The following is a 27,464-nucleotide window of genomic DNA, read 5'->3' as shown; positions in this document are numbered from 1 at the left end:
CCGTCAGCATTGTTATGACCTTTATTTTGAATTATTTTTCAGGTAGAGTGGTTAGGTCTATCTCCCCAGGTTCCTTCTCAGGGATGGATGTCTGGGTTAGTCCGGTCTGTATCAAATTCTTCTGTCTTTTCATGTCGATAGAAATAGTTGTGGGGAGCTGGCGTGTATGTCGTCTGGGTGAAGGTCCCTTCTTGCTGGTTTGTGGCCTTCCTCTCCTGGGTAAACGGCGACCCCTAGCGGCTTTTGCTGGGCAGCTGTGCGCAGACAGGATTTCTTATTCTTGCCCGGCGGTTGTGGAGGAAGCTCTGCTCTGCTGCCGTGGGAGTGGCCGGCCTCAGGCTGCTGTTCTGCTATGGCGGAGCCACGTCGGAGGGGAAATGGGAGGGAGGCTGTTTGTCACCGTGAGGGGCCTCCGGGTAGCGCTGCCACCCAGGGTGTTCGGGCGCCCGGAGTTCCCCAGAATTCCGAGTTACTGGGCTGATTGCGCCGGGGCGGTTCCGTCCACCTGTGAGGCTACTGTCCCTTGAACACTTTCAAAAAGCACTCACTTTACTTTGTCCCAGGGGCTCTGGCTGTGGGGACAGCTCTCAGGTTTTACTTTCCCGTTTCTCTAGTATCCAGCTCACCACACGCTGTGTGTCTGTGCTCCTGGTGCGGATGTCTTGGGCTGGGTATTTAGCAGTCCTGGGCTCCCTCTCCCTCCCCGCTCTGACTCCTCTCCTCCCGCCCGTAGTTGGTGTGAGGGGCGCTCGTGTTCCGCCGGGCTGTGGCTTCCATCTTACCCCCTACGGAGGTGCTGGGTTCTCGCAGTTGTGGATGTAGCATGGTTGTTGTCTTGTATCTTCTGGTCTCTCTTTTAGGGATAGTCGTATTTGTTGTATTTTCGAAAATATACGTGGTTTTTGGAGGAGGTTTCCCCGCTCTACTCACACCGCCATCTTGGCTCCTTTCACTGTAATGATTTATAAATAATGCTTATCTCTGCTATTGCTAATGAAAGCACTACCAAGTATATATTCGTATATCCATATAAATCACTCAGACTAATAGGAAGCTCTACACTGGGTGAGTAAAGGCCAAGATTCTATACCTATTTCTGTGCTTAAGAGAATAATGAATGCCTTTTGTTGACTTGATTAAAGATTAAATTCAGAGTATACTTAGGTCTGAAGTTCTAATCTAAATAAATATTTCAAATGTGTATCCAGTTCAACCTTCTCTAACACTTGTAAATAAAACAAAAGATACACTTGTATGTTTATTTTTGTCAAGCTATAATATTCAAAACCTAGGATCACAATCAGCAAAATCATACAATGTGATCAGTCTTCTAAAATCACAACAGAAATTCCAGAAATCTCATTATCCTGCAGGGGATCAATCACATCAATTGAAAAAAAGAAAGAAAAATGTATTAAAGTATAGCTTCAAAAGGTACAACTAGCATTGGAAATAGGGGTTAGTATTGTAGTAAACAGTAGTATAAAATGTGTTGGCTCTGAAAGTCCTAGGAAAGCTGCAATTTGCAAGTATGGTATTTAGGTGTATTCTTTTAAAAGTATCCTCATCAGTGCCAATTTGGGACTTTAAAAGGGATATATGAATTAAAAATTATTAACGATGTGCTTATAGCATATGGAATGGTTTTTTAAAATGAAAATGTCACATTATCAAAATTTAGATTGCTGAATTCAAACAATAGCTAGTACATGACATTTAGAGAATTTGAGCACCACTTATAATTTATTACAAATTATTTCTGTATTTGGCCTGCTGCATTTATTGAAAGAAATGTCATTTATCATGTTACGGCAATTGTTAATACTTCACACAATCGTGATGTACTGTGCACTTTTTAAAACTTTTTAAATATAATTGTGACAGTGAGAAAAAGAGCAAGTGCCTCCCCTATTTTATGCAAGAGTAGTTCTATTTGTTCAAGTTCATGCAATGAGTGACAGTAACTCAGGACTATCCTTAGGTGTCCTGATTTCCTGATAGACTGTTTTATCCTACTTGTCTGTCCAATATTTATTTCCGAATGAGTATTACTTGTACTTGCAAATATTTATAAAGACTTGAGTTTAACCAGCTTGGTTTATGTTGTTTCTATATACTTATTTAGCATTTGTATTTTAAAATTGTTTTGAGACATTTTATAAAGTCATAGCAATTTAAGACAGGTGGCATGTATATAATGTTAAAGTAAATAATTAAAATTTATATCGAGCATGGGCAACCTTTGGTAAATCTGTACTTACATCTTTCATTATTTGATTCCACTTAAATACCTTCCACCTAGATAGTTAATTATCTAAAATTGTCATAATTTTTCCTATAGGAAAGAATTAAGAGAATACAACGAATCAGAATGGAAAAAGAACTTCGAGCCCAGCAAATTCTAGAGGTAGAATTCTTAAATTTGATATGTTTAAAGTAATATAGCCATGTAATTTAAAGTCTGAAAAATGAAAATTTTATTAGTCTTTTCTCTTCTCTCACTCATACAAATTAACATGTCCATCACAAATTATCTGTATACATATTGCTTCGAATAAGGACCTCTCTGAACCTTACTTAGCAAGTTTATCTAATCCTAATAGTGAAAATCCACGAAATAAGAAAAAAAAAAGGGGAAACCTCTCAATAGCCAATATAGTCATAATGATCATATGCTAAAACTCATGCTCTTTACTTTTCAAAACTTCATTAAGTCTTATATTTAGATACCTGGTTTTCATTTAGAAATGAAACATGACAAAAGTAGGAGTGTTCAATGTGCCAACAGTTTAACCATCTTTGTTTTCTGAGTTCGGACAGAACTTGGCTGACAGAATAAGGCTCAAGGACATGCTGGCAACAGCAAAAGGAATAGCTAAGACAGCAAGGGAAAATAGGATAAACAGAAACTCCAAACCCTAGCAACAGTCTGTAATCTTGTAGTTAAAAAGGAAGCAATTTTCAACACCTTTATGGCCAAAAGGCATTTCTGTTCTCAAACTGTGTAGTAGAGTAACTTATGTCAAGAATAACTGCCCAAGTCCTCAAGAAAAAGTCAAATTATGTTAAGTGTACTGTGTCTAAGCTGTACATGTATATGTCTCAAAATTATTCAAAGTACTTTTGTCCAAAATAAGCTTTTTAATGTTGAAAATTATTATAACCCAAACCCTTAGCTGTTCAGGAAACTGTTGCCATAAAAATTGGCTTATTCCCTGAGCAAGGCGGTTAGCTGAGGTTTTCACAGTTACAGGTTTTTTCCTTGCAGAAACATGTACACATATTCCCTTACCCATTTCAAATGAATTTTAAAACACTCCAAATTGAAAATATTAAAGTACTTTGGCAATTACTACTAGATAATTATGAAGCTACTAGTTAATGACTTGAAGATTATAAAGCTCAAATTTGATAGCATGAGCTTGATATTCACAATGTCCTTCATTAAAGTTATGTTTCCATTATATTAGGAAAAAAAAACCTTGAATTTAACCACAGTAGGTTAAATCGGGTTTAATGTTTCATTTAAGTTATTTAAGTAATGGATTTATCTCAAATTTAAGTATTACAAAAGAAACTTCAAATAAAGTAGACACGTGCATTTTAAAATGTTACTTATTTGTCCTTTAACCTTTATTGTTAAAATCTGTTCTGTTTTTCTAAACTTTCTACACTGATAATGTCGTACTTTAAAAAATCAGAGAACAAGCAACAAATGACATAACATCACTTTTCTGTGATTAAGTTTTAAGGTAAAATAACACTCAAATTATTTCAGAATTTTTACAGAGTTTGAAGAAGAAAGCCTGGCATACTGTTACGATTTAAGAATTTTTTTGTATATTTTAAGTGTAATCTATACATTAGAAATGAAATTAGTATGTTAAACGTAACAAACTGAAGGGAAATCTGTAATTGTCTACATACATGTTACATACTGTTTTGAACCTTGCGAGGCATGGAGCCCCATTTTCAGGTCTAGGATTATATTCAGTTTGTGGTGGTGCTGTTGCATGACTTTGAGACCTATTTTATATGCACAGGCTAAGAGGATAAAGAAGGAAGAAGCTGCAAAAGCCAAATTTTTGGAGGCTGAGAAACGAAAACAGGTAAATGTAGAGGACAGTCAGAGTTTTTAGTTTTTCAAATTTATTTAGTTTTTGAAATTTATTGATTAAGTATTATTTATTTATTTTAAATGAATTTTGTTATCCTTAATCCACAATGACATGAATAGCATTATGTTTACTAGGCTCCCTCCTTCACCTAGTCCCCCCCACAAACCCTATTATAGTCACTGTCCATCAGTGTAGTAAGAAGTTGTAGAATCACTACTTGTCTTCCGTGCATTGCACAGCCCTCCCCGGGCCCCCACACCACCTTATACATGCTAATCGTAATGCCCCCTTTAATTTTACCCTGCCCTCATCCCTCCCTTCCCACCCATCCTCCCCAGTCCCTTTCCCTTTGGTAACTGTGAGTCCATTCTTGGGTTCTGTGATTGTGCTGCTGTTTTGTTCCCTCAGTTTTTCTTTGTTCTTATACTCCACATATGGGTGAAGTCATTTGGGACTTGTCTTTCTCCGCCTCGCTTATTTCACTGAGCATAATATCCTCTTGCTCCATCCATGTTGTTGCAAATGGAAGGATTTGTTTTCTTCTTTTGGGTGAATAATATTTCACTGTGCATATGTACCACCTCTTCTTTACCCATTCATCTACTGATGACACTTAGGTTGCTTCCATTTCTTGGCTATTGTAAATAGTGCTGCGATAAACATAGGGGTGCATCTGTCTTTTTCAAACAGGGCTGCTGTATTCATAGGGTAAATTCCGAGAAGTGGGATTCCTGGGTCAAATGGTATTTGTATTTTGAGCTTTCTGTGGAACCTCCATACTGCTTTCTAGAATGGTTGAACTAATTTACATTCCCACCAGCAGTGTAGGAGGGTTCCCCTTCCTTCACAACCTCACCAACATTTGTTGTTCTTTGTGTTTTGGATGGTGTCGATCCTTACTGTTGTGAGGTGATAACTCATTGTGGTTTTAATTTGCATTTCTCTGATGACTAGCGATGTGGAGCATCTTTTCATGTGCCTGTTGGCCATCTGAATTTCTTCTTTGGAGAACTGTCTGTTCAGCTCCTCTGGTCATTTTTTAATTGGATTATTTGCTTTTTGTTTCCTTAGGTGCATGGGCTCTTTATATATTTTGGATGTCCACCCTTTATCAGATATGTCATTTATGAATATATTCTCCCATACTGCAGTTTACCTTTTTGTTCTAATGAAGGTGTCCTTTGCTGTACATATGCTTTTCAGCTTGATATAGTCCCACTTGTTCATTTTTGCTTTTGTTTCCCTTACCCGGGTAAATACGTTCATGAAGAAGTTGCTCGTGTTCATGTACAAGAAAGTTTTGCCTATGTTTTCTTTTACGAGTTTTATGGTTTCATGACTTACATTCAGATCTGTGATCCATTCTGAGTTTACTTTTTTGTATGGTGGTCGACAATAATACGGTTTCTTTCTCTTACATATTGTTTTCCAATTTTTGAATATTGTGGCTTTGTAGTAGAGCTTGAAGTTGGGGAGTGAGATCCCCCCCACTTTATACTTCCTTCTCAGGATTGCCTTGGCTATTTTGGGTCTTTGGTGTTCCCATATGAAGGTTTGAACTATTCGTTGCAGTTCATTGAAGAATGTTGTTGGTAATTTGATAGGGTTTGCAACAAGTCTGCTTATTGGTGTGGACATGATGGCCATTTTGGCGATATTAATTCTTCCTAGCCAGGAGCATGGGATGAGTTTCCATTTTTTAGTGTCCTCTTTAATTTCTCTTAAGAGAGTCTTATAGTTTTCAGGGTATAGGACTTTCACTTCCTTGGTTCGGTTTATTCCTAGGTATTTTATTCTTTTTGATACAGTTGTGAATGGAATTGTTTTCCTGATTTCTCTATTAGTTCATTGTTAGTGTATAGGAAAGCCACAGATTTCTGTGTGTTAATTTTGTATCCTGCAAGTTTGCTGTATTCCGATATCTGTTCTAGTAGTTTTTGAGTGGAGTCTTTATGGTTTTTTATGTACAATATCATGTCATCTGCATATAGTGACAGATTAACCTCTTCTTTACCAGTTTGAATTTCTTGTATTTCTTTGTTTTCTCTAACTCCCGTGCCTAGGACCTCCAGTATTATGTTGAATAACAGTGGGGAGGTTGGGCATCCCTGTTTTGTTCACGGTCTCAGAGGAAAAGCTTTCAGCTTCTTGCTATTCAGTATGATGTTGGCTGTGGTCTTATCATATATGGCCATTATGTTGAAGTACTTCCCTGTATACCGATTTTACTGAGAGTTTTTATCATGAATGGATGTTGAGTTTTGTCCAATGCTTTTTCAGGATCTATGGAAATGGTCATGTGGTTTTTGTCCTTCTTGTTTATGTGTTGGATGATGTTGGTGGATTTTCGAATGTTGTACCATCCTTGCATCCCTGGGATGAGTCCCACTTGGTCATGGTGTTTGATCCTTTTGATGTATTTTTAAATTTGGTTTGCTAATATGTTTTTGAGTATTTTTGTATCTATGTTCATCAGGGATACTGGTCTGTAATTTTCTTTTTTGGTGGGGTCTTTGCCTGGTTTTGGTATTAGGGTGATGTTGGCTTCATAGAATGAGTTTGGGAGTATTCTCTCCTCTTCTATTTTTTGGAAAACTTTAAGGAGAATGGGTATTATGTCTTCTCTGTATGTGTGATAAAATTCTGAGGAAAATCCATCTCTCCCTGGGGTTTTGTTCCTGGGTAGTTGATTACCACTTCAATTTCTTTGCTGGTAATTGGTTTGTTTAGATTTAGTGTTTCTTCCTTGGTCAGTCTTGGACGGTTGTATTTTTCTAAGAAGTTGTCCATTTCTTCTAGGTTTTCCAGCTTGTTATCATATAGGTTTTCATAGTGTTCTCTAATAATTCTTTGTATTTCTGTGGGGTCTGTCGTGAGTTTTTCTTTCTCATTTCTGATTCTGTTGATGTGTGTTGATTCTGTTTTTCTCTTAATAAGTCTTGCTAGAGCCTTATCTAGTTTGTTTATTTTTTCAAAGAACCAGCTCTTGGTTTCATTGATTTTTTTTTTCTATTTTATTCTTCTCAATTTTATTTATTTGTTCATTGATCTTTATTATGTTCCTCCAGCTGACTTTAGGCCTCATTTGTTCTTTTTCCAATTTCGATAATTGTGACATTAGACTATTCATTTGGGATTGTTCTTCCTTCTTTACATATGCCTGGATTGCTATGTGCTTTTCTCTTAGGACTGCTTTTGCTGCGTCCCTCAGAAGTTGGAGCTTTGTGCTGTTGTTGTCATTTGTTTCCATATATTGCTTGATCTCTATATTAATATGGTCGTTGATCTATTGATTATTTAGGAGCATGTTGTTAAGCCTCCATGTGTTTGTGGGCCTTTTTGCTTTCTTTGTACAATTTAGTTCTAATTTTATTCCTTTGTGGTCTGAAAAGTTGGTTGGTAGAATTTCAATCTTTTGGAATTTACTGAGGCTCTTCTTGTGGCCTAATATTTGGTCTATTCTGGAGAATGTTCCACGAGCACTTGAGAAGAATGTGTATCCTGTTGCTCTTGTATGTAGAGTTCTATAGATGTCTATTAGTTCCGTCTGTTCTAGTGTGTTCTTCATTGCCTCTGTGTCCTTCCTTATTTTCTGTCTAGTGGATCTGTCCTTTGAAGTGAATGGTGTGTTGACGTCTCCCAAAATGAAAGCATTGCATTCTATTTCCTCCTTTTAGTTTTGTTGGTATTTGTTTCACATATGCTGGTGTGCTGTGTTGGGTGCATATATATTTATAATGGTTATATCCTCTTGTTGCACTGACCCCTTTATCATTATGTAATGCCCTTCTTTATCTCTTGTGACTTTCTTTGTTTTTAAGTCTATTTTGTCTGCTACTAGTACTGCCACACCGGCTTTTGTCTCCCTTTTGTTTGCATGGAATATCATTTTCCATCCCTTGACTTTTTGTCACTGCATGTCTTTGGGTTTGAAGTGGGTCTCTTTTAAGCAGCCAATAGATGGGTCTTGCTTTTTTATCCATTGTATTATTCTGCATCTTTTGATTGGTGCATTCAGTTTATTTACATTTACGGTGATTATTGAAGGATACGTACTTATTGGCATTGCAGGCTTTAGATTTGTGGTTACCAAAGGTTCAAGGTTAGGTTCTTTAGTATCTTACTGCCTAACTTGACTTGCTTATTGAGCAATTGTAGACACTGTCTGGTGATTCTTTATTTCTCTCCTTTCTTATTCTTCCTCCTCCATTCTTTATAAATTGGGTGTTTTATTCTCTGCTCTTTTGTGTTTCCTTTAACTGCCTTTGTGTGTAGTTGATTCTATTTTTTGCCTTTAGTTAGAATTTGGTCTGTCTGCTTTCTTTGCTGTGATTTTATTTTCTCCAGTGACATCTGTTTAGCCTTGGTAGTGCTGCCATCTAGAGCTGTCCGTCTACAATTCCCTGTAAAGGTGGTTTGTGGGAGTTAAATTCCCTCATCTTCTGCTTGTCTGGGAATTGTTTACTCCCTCCTTCATATTAAATGATAAACGTGCTGGATATAGTATTCCTGGTTGAAGGCCCTTCTGTTTCATTGCATTAAATATATCATGCCATTCTCTTCTGGCCTGTAAAGTTTCTGCTCAGAAGTCTGATGATAGCCTGATGGGTTTTTCCTCATAGGTGGCCTTTTTCCTCTCTCTAGCAGCCTTTAAAACTCTATCCTCATCCTTGATCTTTGCCATTTTAATTATTATGTGTCTTGGTGCTGTCCTCTTTGGAGTTCTGTGTGCTCTGTGGTCTGAGGAACTATTTCCTCCCCCATTTCTGGGAAGGTTTCAGCAATTATTTCCTCAAGGACACTTTCTATCCCTTTTTCTCTCTCTTCTTCTTCTGGTACCCCTATAATGCGAAGACTGTTCCGTTTGGTTTGGCCACGCAGTTCTCTTGATATTCTTTCATTCCTGGACATCCTTTTATCTCTCTCTGCATCAACTTCTCTGCGTTCCTGTTCTCTGATTTCTATTCCATTAAAGGCTTCTTGCACCTCATCCAGTCTGCTCTTAAGTCCTTCCAGAGATTGTTTTATTTCTGTAATCTCCCTCTGGACTTCATACCTTAGCTCTTGCATATTTCTCTGAAGATCCATAAGCATGGTTATGACCTTTATTTTGAATTATTTTTCAGGGAGATTGGTTACGTCTATCTCCCGAGGTTCCTTCTCAGGGGAGGATGTCTGGATTAGTCTGGTCTGCATCAAATTCTTCTGTCTTTTCATGGCGATAGAGGTAGTTCTGGGGAGCTGGTGTGTATGTCGCTGGGAGGTCGTCCCTTCTTGCTGGTTTGTGGCCTTCCTCTCCTGGGAGAACGGCGACCCCTAGCGGCTTGTGCTGGGCAGCTGCACGCATACTGGGTTTCTTATTCTTGCCCGGAGGTTGTGGAGGAATCTCTGCCCTGCTTCCATGGGAGAGGCCGGCCTCAGACTACTGTTCTGCTATGGCGGAGCCACGTCAGAGTTGAAATTGGAGGGACGCTGTTTGTCACCGTGAGGGGCCTCCGAGTAGTGCTGCCACCCAGGGGTTCGGGGCGCCCCGAGTTACCCGGTATTCCCAGTAACTGGGCTGATTACACCGGGGTGTTTCCTACAGTTTGAGGCTCCTGTCCCTTTAAGACTTTCAAAAAGCACTCGCTTTTCTTTGTCCCTGGGGCTCCGGCTGTGGGGGCAGCTCGCAGGTTTTACTGTCCCGTTTCTCTAGCATCCAGCTCGCCACTCGCTGTGTGTCTGCTCTCCTAGTGCTTATGGCTGGGGCTGGGAATTTAGCAGTCCTGGGCTCCCTCTCCCTCCCTGCTGTGACTCCTCTCCTCCCGCTAGGAGCTGGGGTAAGAGACGCTCGTGTCCTGCCGGGCTGCGGCTTGTATCTTACCCCCTTCGGAGGCACTGTGTTCTCACAGGTGTGGATGTTGCCTGGCTGTTGTCCTGTATCTTCTGGTCTCACTTTTAGGGATAGTTGTATTTGTTGTATTTTCAAAAATATATAGGGTTTTTGGAGGAGATTTCCACCGCTCTATTCACGCCGCCATCTTGGCTCCTTCCCCTGCACTGATTTATAAATAATGTTTATCTCTGCTATTGCTAATGAAAGCACTACCAAGTATATATATGTACATCCGTATAAATCACTCAGACTAAAACAACAGCTCTACACTGGGTGAGTTAAGCCCAAGGTTCTATACCTATTTCTGTGCTTAAGTGATTAATGAATGCCTTTTGTAGACATGATTAAAGATTAAATTCAGAGAACACTTTGGTCTCAAGTTCTAATCTAAATAAATATTTCAAATGCGGATCAAATGCAGTGTTCTCTACAACTTGGAAATAAAAGAAAATATACACTTGTATTTTTATTTTTGTGAGCTATAATCAAAACCTAGGTTCACAATGAGCAAAGTCATAGAAAGTGATCAGTCTTCTAAAATCACAGCAGAAATTCCAGAAATCTCATTATCCTACAGTGGATCCCTGCAGGAAATCAATAACATCAATGCAAAAAACGAAATAAAAATGTATTAAAGTATTGCTTCAAAAGGTACAACTAGCATCTGGAAGTAGGGGTGGGTATGGTAATATTTGGTAGTATAGAATGTGTTGGCTCTGAAAATCCTAGGACAGCTGCAATTTACAAGTAGGGCAATTTAGGTGTATTTTTTTAAAACTGTATCCTCATCAGTGCCAATTTAGGACTTTGAAAGGGATTTATGTATGTGAAATTGTTAACGATGTGCTTATAACATATGGAGTGATTTTTTAAAATGAGAATGTAAGGTTAACAAAATTTAGATTGCTGAATTCAAACAATAACTAGTACATTACATTTAGATAATTTGAGCACCACTTATAAGTTACTACAAATTATTTCTGTATTTGGCTTACTGTAGTTATTGAAAGTAATGTAATTTATCACGTTATGGCAATTGTTAATACTTCGTACAATCGTGATGTACTGTGCACTTTTTAAAACTTCTTAAATATAATTGTGACAGTGAGAAAAAGAGCAAGTGCCTCCCCTATTTTATGCAAGAGTAGTTCTATTTGTCCAAGTTCATGCAATGAGTGACAGTAACTCAGGACCAGCCTTAGGGGTCCTGATTTCCTGATAGACTGTTTTATCCTACTTGTCTGTCCAATATTTATTTCCAAATGAGTATTACTTGTACTTGCAAATATTTATAAAGACTTGAGTTTAACCAGCTTGGTTTATGTTGTTTTTATATCCTTATTTAGCATTTGTATTTTAAAATTGTTTTGAGACATTTTATAAAGTCATTCCAATTTAAGACAGGTGGCATATATATAATGTTAAAGTAAATAATTAAAATTTATATCCAGCATGGGTAAAATTTGGTAAATCTGTACTTATATCTTTAATTATTTGATTCCACTTAAATACCTTCCTCCTAGATATTTAGCTTATTATCTAAAATTGTCATAATTTTTCCTACAGGAAAGAATTAAGAGAATACAACAAATGAGAATGGAAAAAGGTCTTCGAGCCCAGCAAATTCTGGAGGTAGAATTCTTAAATTTGATATGATTAAAGTAATATAGTCATGTATTTTAAAGTCTGAAAAATGAAAATTTTATCAGTCTGTTCTCTCACTCATACAAATTAACATGTCCATCACAAATTATCTGTAAACATAATGTATAGAATAAGGACCTCTCTGAACCTTACTTAGCAAGTTTATCTAATCCTAATAGTAAAAATCCAGGAAATAAGTAAAGGAAAAAAAAGAAAGGGGAAACCTCTCAATAGCCAATATAGTCATAAAGATCATACGCTAAAATTCATGTTCTTTACTTTTCACAACGTCATTAAGTCTTATAGTCATACCTGCTTTTCATTTAGAAATGAAACATGACAAAAGTAGGAGTGTTCAATGTGGAAACAGTTTAACCAGCTTTGTTTTCTGAGTTCGGACAGAACTGGGCTGACAGAATAGGGCTCAAGGACATGCTGGCAACAGCAAAAGGAATAGCTGCAAGACAGCAAGGGAAAATAGGATAAACAGAAACTCCAAAGCCTAGCAACAGTCTGTAATCTGGTAGTTAAAAAGGAAGCAATTTTCAACACCTCAGTGGCCCAAAGGCATTTCTGTTATCAAACTGTGTATAGTAACTGATGTCAAGAATAACTGCTCAAGTCTTCAAGAAAAAGCCAAATTATGTTAAGTGTACTGTGTCTATCTGAGCTGTACGTGTATATGTCTCAAAATTATCCAAAGTACTTTTGTCCAAAACGAGCTTTTTAATGTTGAAAATTATTATAATCCAAACCCTTAGCTGTTCAGGAAACTGTTGCCATAAAAATTGGCTTATTCCCTGAGCAATACGGTTAGCTGGGGTTTTCACAGTTGCAGGTTTTTTCCTTCTAAAACCATGTACACATATTCCCTTACCCATTTCAAATTAATTTTAAAACCCTCCAAATTGAAAATATTAAAGTACATTGGCAATTACTACTAGATAATTATGAAGCTACTAGTTAATGAGTAAGATTATAAAGCTCAAATTTGATAGCATGAGCTTGATATTCATAATGTGCTTCATTAAAGGTTATGTTTCTATTATATTCGGGAAAAAACCTTGAATTTAACCACCGTACGTTAAATAGAGTTAATGTTATTTAAGTAATGGATTTATCTCAAATTTTAAGTATTACAAACGAAACTTCAAGTAAAGTAGACACGGGCATTTTTAAATGCTACTTATTTGTCCTTTAACCTTTATTGTTAAAATCGATCCCGTTTTTGTAAAGTTTCTACAGTGATCATGATTTACTTTCAAAAATCAGAAAAAGCAAAAAATGCCATAACATCATTTTTTTCTGTGATTAAGTTTTAAGGTAAAGTAACACTCAAATTATTTCAGACTTTTTACAGAGTTTGAAGAAAAAAAACCTGACATTCTCTTACGAATTTAAGAATTTTTTTGTATATCTAATTGTAATCTATACGTTACAAATGAAATCAGTATGTTAAACGTAACAAACTGAGGGGAAATCTGTAATTGTCTACATACACGTTACATACTGTTTGAACCTTGCGAGGCATGGAGCTCCGTTTCCAAGTCTAAGGTCATATTCAGTTTGTGGTGGTGCTGTTGCATGACTTTGCGACCTATTTTATATGCACAGGCTAAGAGGATAAAGAAGGAAGAAGCTGCAAAAGCCAAATTATTGGAGGCTGAGAAACGAAAACAGGTAAATGTAGAGGACAGTCAGAGTTTTTAGTTTTTTAATTTATTTTGTTATCCTTAATCCACTATGACATGAAGAACTTTGTTTACTAGGCTCCCCCCTTCACCAAGTTCCCCCCACAAACCCTATTACAGTCAGTGTCATCAGCGTAGTAAGATGTTGTAGAATCACTACGTGTCTTCTCTGCGTAGCACAGCCCTCCCCATGCCCCCACCGCACATTATACATGGTAAACGTAAGGCCCCCTTTCTGTTTGCCTGCCCTCATCCCTCCCTTCCCACCCATCCTCCCCAGTTCCTTTCCCTTTGGTAGCTGTGAGTCCATTCATGGGTTCTGTGGTTGTGCTGCTGTTTTGTTCCCTCAGTTTTTCTTTATTCTTATACTCCACATACGAGTGAAATCATTTGGGACTTGTCTTTTTCTGCCTGGCTTATTTCACTGAGCATAGTACCCTCTAGATCCATCCATGTTCTTGCAAATGATAGGATTAATTTTGTTCTTATGGCTGAATAATACTCCACTGTGTGTATGTACCACCTCTTCTTTATCCATTCATCTACTGATGGACACTTAGGTTGCTTCCATTTCTCGGCTATTGTAAATGGTGCTGCGATAAACATAGAGGTGCATCTGTCTTTTTCAAACTGGGCTGCTGCATTCTTAGGGTAAATTCCCAGAAGTGGAATTCCTGGTTCAAATGTTATGTCTATTTTGAGCTTTCTGAGAAACCTCCATACTGCTTTCCACAATGGTTGAACTAATTTACATTCCCCCTAGCAATGTAGGAGGGTTCCTCTTTCTCCACAACCTCGCCAACATTTCTTGTTGTTTGTCTTTTGGATGGTGGCGATCCTTACTGGTGTGAGGTGATATCTCATTGTGGTTTTAGTTTGCATTTCTCTGATGACTAGCGATGTGCAGCATCTTTTCATGTGTCTGTTGGCCATCTGAATTTCTTTGGAGAACTGTCTGTTCAGCTCCTCTGCACATTTTTTAATAGGATTATTCGCTTTTTGTTTGTTGAGGTGCACGAGCTCTTTATATATGTTGGATGTCAACCCTTTATCAGATCTGTCATTCATGCATATATTCCATACTGCAGGGTTCCTTTTTTTCTAACGAAGGTGTCCTTTGCTGTACATATGCTTTTCAGCTTGATATAGTCCCACTTGTTCATTTTTGCTTTTGTTTCCCTTGCCCTGAGAGATACTAGGAATTCGCTCATGTTTATGTCCAAAAGAGTTTTCCCGATGTTTTTATCCAAGAGTTTTTTGGTTTTATGACTTACATTCAGGTCTTTGATCCATTTTGAATCAGCATGTTATTTTTTTTTTAAGTAAACGCTGCGATGGTATACCAGTATCAATTATATTAAAAATAAAAACTCAAAATGACTATATGAAATAATGTTTAGCACAGATAAATGTATATAATGTGTGCTTTTATTGTATGTTTATATTTGTTTCTTTATATATGGGTTTTTTTGTGATGTCTTTAGCTCTTTAAGTAGCAGACCCCCAACTCAGAAGTGCAAACTGTTGGATAATGCTTTGTACTGTGTGGTGTTTCTCTCGATCAGAATGATCTCCCTAAAGCTACTTTGTGTTGTTTATAAGTTTCAAATGGCATCTGAAATCTGATTATGTCCTTGGATTATAACTTTCTCTTTGTTTCAATATTAAAAAGTGAAGCCTATAGAAACAAAAGCCTAACGTTATCAGTTATTTACCAATAATAAAAAGAGTTACCATTAATTACCGGGATGTTGTTTGAGGGTCTTTTGAGGGGTTAAAATTTGGTTTCATGACTGTGATTTCAGATACTTAAAAATTCCTAAATATAACTTGAGTATTATTAACAAAGGTGTTTATCTCTGCTTTTGGATACAAGGTTTGTGTATAGATGAAAATTGAAAACATCAATTATGTTTGTCCACGATATAAAATGTAAAAAGTAGAGAAAAAGACTGGCTCTTGAATATTTTCAATGACTACTAGTACAGATGTTAACGTATCTTTATTTATGTGGCATTTGTAGAATTAATCATTAATTCATGCTTAAATAAGTTTTATATGCTAAAGCACACCAAATATGTCCGTTAGAGTCAGATGATAATTACTATAGTCAGAAATAAAAACAATATTTAGATCAGTTGGTGAGGAATGTTGAAATGATACAGACATGAGAGTCAGGGAAAAGGATAAAAATCCCTCAAAACTGTGCCTGGCAAATTGTACAGCTGAGAATTGAATAGGTGCATTAAGAAATGGGTGAATAAATTAGTTCTTCTGACCACTCTAAGTTCACAGTAACGTGAGAGACATTAAACAGATAATTGTCCCAGAGTTCAATAAATGCTATGTTATGTGGGAGCCAAAAAAGAAATATTAAAGTGCCTGAAGTAGTTGTGGGAAGAGTAAAAAAAAAAAAGGCATATGTGTTGAGGAGGAGGAGCTGTGAATTCTAAGCAGGGCGGGGATGACATACACTAAGGTACAGCCTGATGACTGAGTTAGGGCCCTTGGGGTGAGGAAGACAAGGGGCAGAGGGAGTCAGTTTTAACCTTGTATGTACACCTGTCTTAGCTTTGTTGCTGCTTCTCCTCTTTCTCCTCCTCCTCCTCCATCTTCAGCAGCATCATCACATCATCATCCAAGCAGTGCCTCAAACTGTCACGCAGACTTTTCCCAACCCAGCTGTGTCAGTGTCACTAGGGCCTGGCGAATGCACTGAGAGTAAGACGTGAGACTGACCTTGTGGGGGCCTAGGTTGTGACTGTCTATATATGCCATTTGAAACTGGTTCTTTGAGTCATCTTACACGAGAACCACAGGATTTGCATTAGTCCTATACAGTTCATTAAAATTCAGTAAATAAATTAGTGACTAATTTGACTAATAAATTAAAATAGTGGATAAGTTCACTAAATTCACTGAATTTAGAGACGCCATGTTTCCCTTGAAGTATCTTTATTAGTAAACAAAAATGGATGCCTGTCACCAAGTTTTAAAGATCCTACTATTTTCAAAGATTTCTTGGAAATCTCCGTTTTATCCTAAAAATTGACCACACTCTTACCTTCTGTTCCATATTATAGCTATGGTTTTTTAATTGGAAAAAGTACTGCATATCACTAGTTAAAAATGATGCCCAAGAATACACATGCACACACACACAGAACACACAGCTGGCCTTGGAACAATGTGACATTAAGGAAACAACTCTGCATATAACACCTGACTCCCCAGAAACTTAACTACTTATAATAGCCTACCATTGACTGGGAAGCCTTACTGATAACATAAGCAGATCATCAACCATATTTTTTATGTTGTATGTGTTGTACGCTGTATTCTCACAATAAAGCTAGAGAAAAGAAAATGTTTTTTCAAATTGTTGCAGATCTCAAAAAAGTTACCAGTGTGTGTATTTTTTTTAAACCTGCATATAAGTGGACCCATGCAGTTCAAGCCTGTGCTGATTAAGGATCAACTGCACAAAAATATATACAGTCATAAGATTATTTTGAAAATCAAAGAGTGACAATACTGAAAAGCAAAATAAGTTATTTCTATGCAGTCCTAAGTCCGTCGCTTAAACCTGCTTGGACAGTTCTGTTCATGGACATAACACAGATCACTTTTTAAATTTTAACTAATGGCTTTTCAAACATAATAATGGTTAAAGAGACTATGTGGGCATGGTTTTCTTTTTAAGGAAAAAGAACGGTCGAAGCAAGAAAAACGTGATGAGAAACGATTAAAGAAAGAGCTTAAACTAGAGCAACGAAGATTAGAATTAGAAATTGCAAAAGAACTAAAGAAGCCTAATGAAGACATGTGCTTAGCAGACCAAAAGGTAAGTTATCATGTAAACCATTTCCTTAATAAGCTTAATTTTTCCTGTGTTCTCACCTCATTCGTCTGCCCGAGCTGCCAGTACGAAGGCTTTCACTTTCAGCTGAGCAGTGGATTTCCAAGTCTAGGTCAGTGTGCTTCTCCTGATGGCCACCAATAAGTCTATTGACCTCCTGCGCTGGAAATGGAAGTTCTAAATATATAAGTGGTGGAGTGCTGCCAATCTTTTTCATTGAAATAAAAACACTGTACAAATGTACAAGGGGGAATGATAAAAGTAGATAAGATTTCTGTTTCATTTGGTCCTTCCTATATGTTTAGATACAGAAAGATCTGCCTTCTCCTCAAACCCCCTTAGATATTTAAATAAATCAGGATTTATAATCTGTAACCTCCTTCAGTGCTTTAGACTTGTTAGCTAACTTCATTGAGTATGTTGACTACTTTCCAGGCACTGTGCTAAGTGTTTTTTACGTATGAATTCTCCCATTTAACCCTCACCACAATCCTGTTGAAGAGGTATTTATGCCCATTTACAAGTGAGAAACTTTGACACAAAGAGGTGAAGGAACTTGCCCAAGATGACACAACTCATAAGTGGCACCTTGGATCCAAACTCCAATTTGTTAAACTCCAGGGTCCATACTGTTTATCACCTTGAAAGCCAAGAAATGTGTCCAGTGAGAGGACCTCATGTGTTTTCTCTCCTGTTGTTTTCACAGATGTTGCTAAAATACGTAAAAGTAGAAATTTGGAAAGAGCGTGATAATCATGTTAACTGGCATAATTTATATACTTATCAGAAGAAATCAATTATGTTTGGCTATAGTTAAGATGGTATTTGTAGAAAATTGTCAATAATACATATTTCTGTAATACTGTCAACAATAGTATAATTAGTCAATAGGATCTATATTATATGCCATGTTCATCTGATAATACAAAGAGTGATTGTCTCTTTTCAGCTTTTTCTAAAGCACTTAAAGCAAAAATATCCTAGTGGGGATTTAGTTATAATAATATTCTTACTTAGCACAAATGCTTTTAACTACAAATAAAAGTATAAACACTAGTTTTAGTAAAACTGCATGTTTAAATTTTCCTATGTCCAGAGAGGGTACATAGGTTAGTTGACACATTTAGTAGGCTCACAGTGAGCAATTTTTGAAAAATCCTAAAAGATCTCTATTTTCTTGAATTTGTTATTTCTGTTTAAATCCACATGCAGTAAATCAAATATAGAAGTCCATTTTAAGCCTTTTGATAGCTTTGTTATATAAATTTTTTAAATCACATGGTATGTGTATGATATGGTTCAAGAAAAAAGATTCAGACTTAGATGGTTTTCAAATGGAACCTGTAAGGTTTGTGTGCTATCAGATATTATCCGCAGTTCTGTTTCCACACAGTATCACTAGAGAAGGTCCTTGGTTAGTTGTTTCAGTAAGTGCAGGGTGGAGGAACATTGTTTAACAAAGACCAGTGAAATAGAAATATGTAAAAGTTCATTTTTTTCTAATCAAAATTTGAAATACTATTATTAAGTCTCATTCATGGCCTTATTGCCTTATTTACTTCCTAAATATTCATGACAACTGGTACTACAGTTTTGTCATTAAAATGTTACTATGTGAGCACATTTGAGAAGTAGCAAAAGAAGCTGCTTTCTAATGGGAGTATTGAAATTCAATATTAGTGTTTTGCTACAAGCCTAGAGACTGTTAGTTGCAGTGTAACTGGGTTCTTGATAGGATCATGGGTTCTGGTCATGTGGACCAAATAGTTTATCTGCATTAATTAGCCAAAGATGGTACCATTCTCCCATCGGCCCATAGATACACGGTAGTTTCTGAGCAGCCAAAAAAGCATGAATTATTAATCAGTCTCCATCATTAGAAGAAATTAGTACACGTGCCCTACTTAGTATGTCCATGGCCAAGTACTTTTGAAATGCTTATTTCTTCTGTTGCTCCAGTTATGGAACCCATGTTCTATCAATATGTTAATTAAAATTTGTGTTCTTTTTTCAGAATTCTGAGTTCGTATTGAGTTCCACTAAAACTTATTGATGGTTGCTTGGTTTCAAAATCCCGTGCTTAGTACTATGGGGTTGCAGAAATGCCCTCAGGGAATCCACAGTCTAGACGGAAAACCACTGGCAGAATTCAAGAGCGAAGAAAGACGGCAACTTGTTCTATTTCAGAAAATCTGAAGTCATAGCCGTTTTAGTTAATTAGTTTTTTATTTTATTTTATTTTTCAGCCTTTGCCAGAGTTGCCTCGTATTCCAGGACTTGTCCTCTCTGGAAGTACATTTTCAAACTGTCTCATTGTGGTGCAGTTCTTACGAGTCTTCGGTAAAGCTTTAGGCTTTAATGGGAATACTGATGTTCCAGACCTGAGTATTCTTCAAGAGGGATTGCTGAATCTAGGGGACAGCATGGCTAAGGTACAAGACCTGCTTGTGAGGCTCCTGTCAGCTGCTGTGTGTGATCCAGGTCTAATTACAGGATACAAGGTAAAAAAACAAAATACAAAAAGTGATTTTAATTTGTACCCTCAGTGCACTGATAACTGGCTTTAGCATATTAGCAGAAGAGTGTATACACTGATCTAGTTTTTTCCGCATCTCACAAAGTTAAGTGTAGATTTGCTTTCAGTTGCAAATGGTCCACATCTAGGGAAACCTGGTTCATAAAGCCTACAGAATGTAGATATTCCCAGATTACTCTTATTTTTCTCTAGCTTTTGGCCAAAACCAAGTGACTTAAGGAAAGTGATATTCAGCAAAAGAGAATTTATAAATCATAAAGAATTAAAATTTATGTATGCCTTCTGAAATTATGCTGTGTGCTCTCAATCACTGTGAACAATTGAGGCTAGTGACAGCACCTCTAAGATCAGCATGTTAAGACTCTGTACCTCTCAGTGGATACTCAAGAAATTCAAGTGGATCATAATTCCAGCTAAGATACACATTTCAGTCAGCTTTGCTGTAGATAATATGATGGAGAGAGAAGTTTCCAGGTGCACCAGTTGCTTGTTCTTCCATTTTCCTATTTAGGATACCAGACAATAAAGTCCATGACACTCTAGAGCTGGAAAACACAACAGTAGTGCCCCTGGGCCTCCCGCAACCAGTACTGATAGAACGCCTAGATAAAGCCTTAGAAAGCTTGAGATAGTTTCTATAGTCAAAGAAGGTATGATATCTACTCATGAGTTCACATACTCTCCTTCCTGCCTGTTAACCAAGGGTCTAAAGAAGGAATAGAAAGACGCAAGTACTCAAATACCTGTCTATCATCTGTTGTCTATTTTTATCTTTACTTCATTTCAAGTGTGAATTAAGCCCTTTTCAGTAATACATAGATAATATAATAAAAACATTTAAAAATCTTAATTGTTTTTATGTTCTGTACGGTTAGGATCAATACTGACAAAAATGCCAAACTTTTATAGGCCGAAACAGCTCTTGGAGAACATTTGCTGAATGTTGGTATGAATCGAGACAATGTTTCCGAGATCTTGCAGATCTTTATGGAGGCCCGTTGTGGACAGACTGAGCTCACCGAAAGCCTGAGGACCAAGGCTTTTCAGGCCCACACTCCGGCCCAGAAAGCCTCGGCGCTGGCCTTCCTGATCAGTGAGCTGGCGTGCAGCAGGAGGGTGGTGAGGTGAGCCCGTGCCTAGACTTCTCTGGCGCTTCCTTCCTGTTCTCAATTTGTCTAATCGAAATAATTTATATGACAAAGTAACACAAATTACCCATGCAAAATCCAAAGTTTACAGAGTAGCACAAAGAAAACAAAATTACACTTAACCTCACCATTCAGAGATGACTACTACTACTACTACTATTTTAATGTATTTACTGCAGTCTGTTGAAAAGAAAATTTGGATCTTACTGCATGTTCTTTGCTACCATTTTGTTTATTTAATAATTCTGTTAATTATTCATATAAGGAAACATAAAAATAGTTTTTTCTTACCATGGCACCAGAAGGTAGCACCTTTGCAAGAATCCGGAATTTTTTCTTTCTTTGACATCTTTCAGTGATAAATAACTACGTGATTTTCCTTCATAGCCATTAATAGAATTATCCAGCTTTTTATTTTATTATGTGCTAATAACAATTTAATATTAGTTTATTGATGTATTGTACTTTTTAAAAGCTTACATTTAAGAGTCAAAGTAGATTTTGCACTCTAGTATTTCAAGTTTTGGTGAACATATCCATATTCATCTTGTTCTTTCTATTCATTATTTTACATATTTTAATTATCGTTACTTTTACTTCTTTTCCTTTCTAGGAAAAGGATCAATCTGTATATTTCAGAGCCATGCATTTCTACCATTGGTGGACATACTAAGTCTTCTGTATATCTCTTAGCTGTGATACTGTATTGATATAATTTTTCACTTGTTTTCGCTACTCATTGACATCACTTTTAGTTAGCAAGAAATGGCAACAGTTTACTCACCATGTTAACATATTGCATAATGGATTAATTTCTGTCTTCTAATAAACTTTTGCATTGACAGTGAAATTGACAAGAACACTGATTATATGTCAAACTTGAGGAGAGATAAATGGATGGTAGAAGGTAAACTCCGCAAGTAAGTCCTGTTTTATTAAAGTTAGTATACTGTTTCCCATTGTACAAATTCCCCAGTAAAACATAAATTCCAAACACAGAATTTAAAGTTTATTATGTGTAAGAAATAAAAAAAGGTAAAGCTTAATTAAGATGAATTAAGAAATTAATAAAACCTAGGATGAGAGTCTGCAATGGACAAAAGTTGTAATTAGAGTCATTGAACATCTTATGCTTCAGACTTAGAAAAAAGTCAGTTTACATTTTTGCTTCCAAAGAAGTCAAGCAATCACGTTTTCTAAGATTGTTGTTGGCTATCAAGTTAGTTTTGTCATAAGTAGAATCTGTTTAGAACTGCCACTTTTAAAAATTGCTTTCTAATTAAAGTTTGCTTTCATAGAGTCTAAAATGTCCAAATGTATTCAGAATTAAAGCTTAATTAGTTTCCCGCCAGGAAATATAATGCTGAAATTACTCAATTTCTATGTAAGAGGAGATTTCTTTGTATAATTTGAACAGAAATTTTTTCAGTCTGAAAGCATGGGATCAGGAATTATCATTGGTCATTGCTAGAGTTAATTTTTGCAGCTAAGTTTTATTTTTAAAATATATTCTAATTCCAGAGAGATCCAGAATAATTCTTAAAAGTCAATATATTCTGTAATTTCTGGAAACATATTTCTTAAATTTCTTTAATTCTAATTTTATTGCCATTGACTTAATACTCACCGTAAGGCATTTTTGCTTAAAACTCACGTTATTTTCTCTAAAATGTATGAAGAGAAGGTTTTCTTGTACATCCTAATTTTGTTACATTTTAAAGGCTCCGAATCATTTATGCTAAGAAAGCAGGCAAGAGAGACACTTCAGGTGGCATCGATCTTGGAGAAGAGCAGCACACGTCGGCCACCCCCACAGCAGGATACAAGCGAAGAAGGAAGGGCGGCGACAGTGACGCTGATGGCAACGAGGAGGAGGAGGAGGAGGAAGACAAGGAAGACAGAAAAGGAAAGAAAACTGATGTCTGTGAAGATGAGGTAATCAAGTTTAGGTAGATTTTATTACTTGACAAAGATAACATAACATACTGATAACAGAATTTGGGGGTCAGGTGGATTTGGGTTTGAATTCCATTTTGACACTTACTTGCCTCAGTTTCTTCATCTGAAAACTGAATATTTATAACAATCACCTCGTAAAGTTTTTTGTGATGGTTTAATAATTGCCCACACATGGGATGGGCTTACACTGAATAAACAAAGGCAAGTTTTTCTTTTTATAGAACATATAGAGAGTTCTTCAAAGAACCATGTAGATTCTTAATTTCAGTTATCCTCTTTCATTCTGGTAAAATCCTAGCTTATATGTGTACAATACTTCATGCCTTGAAAGTATTGTCACATTTAGTGAAACTGATGTATTTCTCAAGCATCATCAGTTTATTATGTGCCTCGCTCTGGGCACTTTTGATCAAAGATGAGTAAGGTACCGAAAGTCCTTTCTCAACTTGCAGTCTCATTGAGGAAGATTTGCCGTAAGAAAATGTAATGTACTACATGTTAACTGCTTTGCCGGCGGTATCTACTCTGTGCTAGGCAGGCGGAAAGGAAGGGCATTGAACCTTTATGAGGAATAGGTCCTCAACGAAGGCTTTCTGGGCCCACTGGCTGAGGCTAAAAGGTGGGCTGAATGTTAACCTGGGGAAGAACCCGTAGAGAAGTGCTCGGGCAAAAAGCACAGCATAAACGGACGTAGGAATCTGAAACCACGATGCGCCTTAAGTGACTGACAAGTGCTTCATTGTTATTAGAGAGCCTCCTAGCAACAACTGTGAACTAGGATTTACACTTTTTTGGTAGGAGGAAGCCATTGCTTCCTCTTTGTAAGTGACAGAATGACAGAGTCACACTTGCTTTTTTTAGTGGCTCCCTATGGCAGCTCCATGGAAAATAGAAGTAGATTTGGGGTAGGGCAAGATCAGAGGTGGGAAGGTCGGTCAGGAGATGTTGCAAGAGTTTAATGAGTTGTAGGGTCCCAAACGAGCCCGATGGTAGTTGGGAAGAAGGAGGAAACGATTTCAGTAAATACTTAGGGAGAAGAATGAGTAGTATTTGAACTGGTAGGTTGATGGAAGGGTAGGATTGATGCCCGACCATCTGGTTTGGGAGGCTGCGTGGTATTCTTGCCATTAACTGAGTTAGAGAAATCAGGAGGAACAGAATAAATAGATGATAGAGGAGGAGGGGAGTGCAGATCAGATAGTGGAAGACAAGAAACGATGGTGGGTTCATTTTGGACATGTTACGGTTGAGGTGCCTTTGCAGCAGTTCTGCAGTAAGTTGGATATAAGAATCTGAAGCCTAAAGATGAGTTCAGTCATGAACATATAGATCTGGAAGTTATTCACACAGACAGTAGTTTAAAATCATGAGGTGGGTGATTTCTGTACAGGGTGATTGGTTTAGGGAACATAGCAGTAGACTGAAGTTGGAACCCCAAAGGGATGTCAACATTTCAGAAGATCCCGTAGGGCTTCTTGTTGAAGAAGGAGCAGTCGTAGAGGTAGGAGATGTCTGTAATGGTTCAAGGATCTCTGAGGCCATCACCAGAGTCAGTGACTCACTAGGAAGACTCACACATCAGAATCAGAGAGAAAAGGCGTGTGAGCCACAGCCCAGAGGAAACCAGACCCACACTGTTAAGAGTCTTTTCCCAGTGGAGTCACACAGGATGGGCTTCAGTCTCCTAGGAATGAGTTATGACAAGTATAAAACTCCCAGGAGAAAGACAGGTGTTCAGTATACAGCCCATTGTTAGCCCAGTTGGGTTCCAGTGAGCCAGTCTATCAGCGTGGGAGGAAACCCTGTGAAATCCAAGTTCCCAGACACCAGCCAGGGACCAGCCTTGTACGCGGGCCTTTCAAATAGAGCAGTCAGACCTGCAATGTCAGCTCTTTTCTACCCATGTAGTAGTAGCAAAAATCAAGAAAACTGAACATTTCAAAGGAGGGAGTGATAAACAATGTTAACGTAGCAGGAGTCTAGTGTGATGAGGATCGAAAGTGTCTGTGGGATCGGGCAAGGCAGAGGTCACTGGGGACCAGTGGCAGCACAGTCGTTAGTCGGGTCAGAGCAGGAGCTGGGTGGCGAAGGATCGAGCACCGTAGAAGGTGAGGAGGTGAGATGACTTCTGTAAGCATTGTGCCTCAGAGGAAAAGGTGGTTCCTAAAGGGGACAGACAACCAAGGGTTACTCAGATGTGAAAGGCTAAATATGATTTCGGGTTGAAGGGAGTCAGTAAGAGAGGGGGTTGAAGATATAAAGAAAATAATCAATGGGGCAAGGTAGATAAACTCTACTAAAATTTGTTACTACTTATTTAAATATCATTAATGTCTCTTAACCACATATATCATTTAAAGTGACTTTTTAATTGAATTATAGTTAGATTATAGGGTTTCATTGAGTAAAATCCTGGCAAATGTATATGTTGTTAATGTGAGAAAACAGTTTAAAAACTTTTTAAGATAATAATTTTAGGACCTAACAAGTCAAAATGACATTTCTTTTAAGTGATTTTAGAGTTATCTGTTATGATGAAGAACTGGTAGCCACTTATCAATTGCCTTAAAAAATTTAACTATTTAATGAGCCCAATGATAGGATAGATACATTATTCCTCAAAAAGTAGGTTTAGATTCTTGATTAAAGTTTGGGGAGAGTGCCAGGAATTAAAACTCCCTAGAAGATGCATTTCAGGGAGCCTTTCCGTTGAGACCCGTGTGATCGCTCTCTGTTAGAAGGTCCTGCCCTTGACTAAGTCCATCCCCCTTTGTCTCAAAGATGATTCCCTCTTCTCCACACTCCTCATTCCTTCAGCACATGGAGTCTGTATACCTAAACCTTAGAATTGTGTTGAAACCTACGTGAGCTCTAACTTCACAAGTTGGCCTGGTAACAGGTTATGTGGATGATTGAACTTTGACACATAGGGACATACAGTGGCCTCTCTTTTGGTTGGGAAATCATGGAGAACCACGGCAGAGATGAGTTCTTTGTGCTTAGTCTCCTTGCCTTTCTCTCTGACCTTTTAAGTTCTACACATCTCTTAAAATTATAAGGACTATTAGTCAAAACTCCTTTGCTTTAAACAAACCTTAGTAGACACTTTACTTCCTTTTCATCTTAGGGAGAGTCTTAGAAACAGCACTAAGTTTATTTGACTGATACATAGTTACTTTGATGTCTTTTGCAAGTATTTTTTATTACTGTTGCTTGAATTGTATTTTTGTGTAAGCATATTATCAAACATTTGCCCTGCGAGTCAAAAGATCACTTTAGAACCATACAGACATGTAATTATGTAATTATCTATTTGAGGGTCATTGGGCCTGTTCTCTTTTAAGACTTCTTTCCTGAAGTAGAAATTGTGTTACTGTTAGCACAAACAGTATGCCTAAATGCCTCTGTAACTTGCTCCCCTAAACTGGATGAGAAGTAGATAAACGATAGCTTATACTAAAGCTTCTTTCCATTTCCTTTTGTTGGGGAGATAACTACTCATCCAGAAATACCTGCTCATGAGTGGTTGGTGGCAGTGTGGCTTTTTAAAAATGCTTCTAGAAAATGAGCACCGGAAACAAATTTTACTTTTTTAAACCTAAGAGGTACCTGCATTTTCTAGATACAATTTTCAGAAAGAGGGAAAGTAACCAGTTTGCACACTGTGTGCCTGGAAGTTTGCTGGTTACTTTCAGATCTGTTCTCCTCGGCCCTCACAGATGCCCCCATGTTACAGGAAATGTTGTTATCAATCTACAGGTAAGGAAATAGTCTTAGAAGAGTTAAGTAGTTTGCCCATAGGAAGTAGCGTGGCTACGATACAAAGAAAAGACATGTGCCTTTTACTTTATGCTTTCCCTCTAAAACATATAATTTGGTGGTTGTTTTCCTATATTCATTTTCTAGAATGAAAAATTTCATGTAATCACCAGTAAAGTACCACTTACGAAATTAGTATTATATATCGTAGGGATTATTTTTCTTATAAAAGCTCAATGTGTTCAAAATATAACTTACCTTCTTTGCCCTAAAAATGACTCCAGTGAGTCACTGGTACCAAATGAATGGTACCAGTAGTTTTGCAGTCTCCCAGATTTAAACTCTTACCATAATTTACTACTTCCTTTGTCTCCCTCACCCCTCTCTGCCTCATACCCATGAGTGGCCATGACTTAACATTTCTAATTAGGTAATACTCTCTTACGTCCATTTGCTTTTCTCCGTTTCTGTTTCTTTTACCTATGTAAGTCCCACATTCTCCGTCCCTCTTGAGTCACTGCAGTGGAATACTAACCAGATTTGACAATGTTCATCCTTTCCCTGCTCCAGGCCATCTTAGGACTATTGCCGTATTATCTTTGTAAGCGTAGTTCTCACGTTTAACCTCCCTCAAAGGATCACGTTATTGACCATGGTCAAGCATTTATAGCTCTAGATCGTTTAACCCTGAACTCATCCTTGCCTCATCTCCTGTCTTACCTCTTCGTGTACCTTTCATGTCAAGATACATCAGACTCTTTCTGGAATGCCCTGCGCTTTCTCTGATTGATCGAATCCGAACCATTCTTCGGTAGCTAATTAAGACACAACTTCTTCCATGTAGCCTCTCTCGGTAAAGATTCCCACTAAAAGTA

At 37.4% G+C, this 27,464-nt stretch overlaps 1 protein-coding gene across 1 annotated transcript in view; it reads left to right on the top strand.

The window, feature by feature from the left end:
* LOC118910445 (bromodomain adjacent to zinc finger domain protein 2B-like) overlaps positions 1–27,464 on the top strand; it is a 117,254-nt gene that overhangs the window by 45,765 nt on the left and 44,025 nt on the right. The window contains exons 7-14 of the mRNA XM_057493914.1: positions 9,492–9,704; positions 11,563–11,625; positions 13,252–13,317; positions 17,032–17,172; positions 19,434–19,688; positions 20,633–20,847; positions 21,717–21,791; positions 22,593–22,806. Coding sequence (XP_057349897.1) covers positions 9,492–9,704; positions 11,563–11,625; positions 13,252–13,317; positions 17,032–17,172; positions 19,434–19,688; positions 20,633–20,847; positions 21,717–21,791; positions 22,593–22,806 — 1,242 coding nt within the window. The remainder of the gene's footprint in view (positions 1–9,491; positions 9,705–11,562; positions 11,626–13,251; positions 13,318–17,031; positions 17,173–19,433; positions 19,689–20,632; positions 20,848–21,716; positions 21,792–22,592; positions 22,807–27,464) is intronic.

The sequence above is a fragment of the Manis pentadactyla genome, chromosome 16 (genome assembly GCF_030020395.1).
Source record: "Manis pentadactyla isolate mManPen7 chromosome 16, mManPen7.hap1, whole genome shotgun sequence".
Classification (NCBI taxonomy): Eukaryota; Metazoa; Chordata; class Mammalia; order Pholidota; family Manidae; genus Manis; species Manis pentadactyla.
Note: the sequence above shows the minus strand (reverse complement) of the source record. Positions and strands in the feature narration are given on the sequence as shown.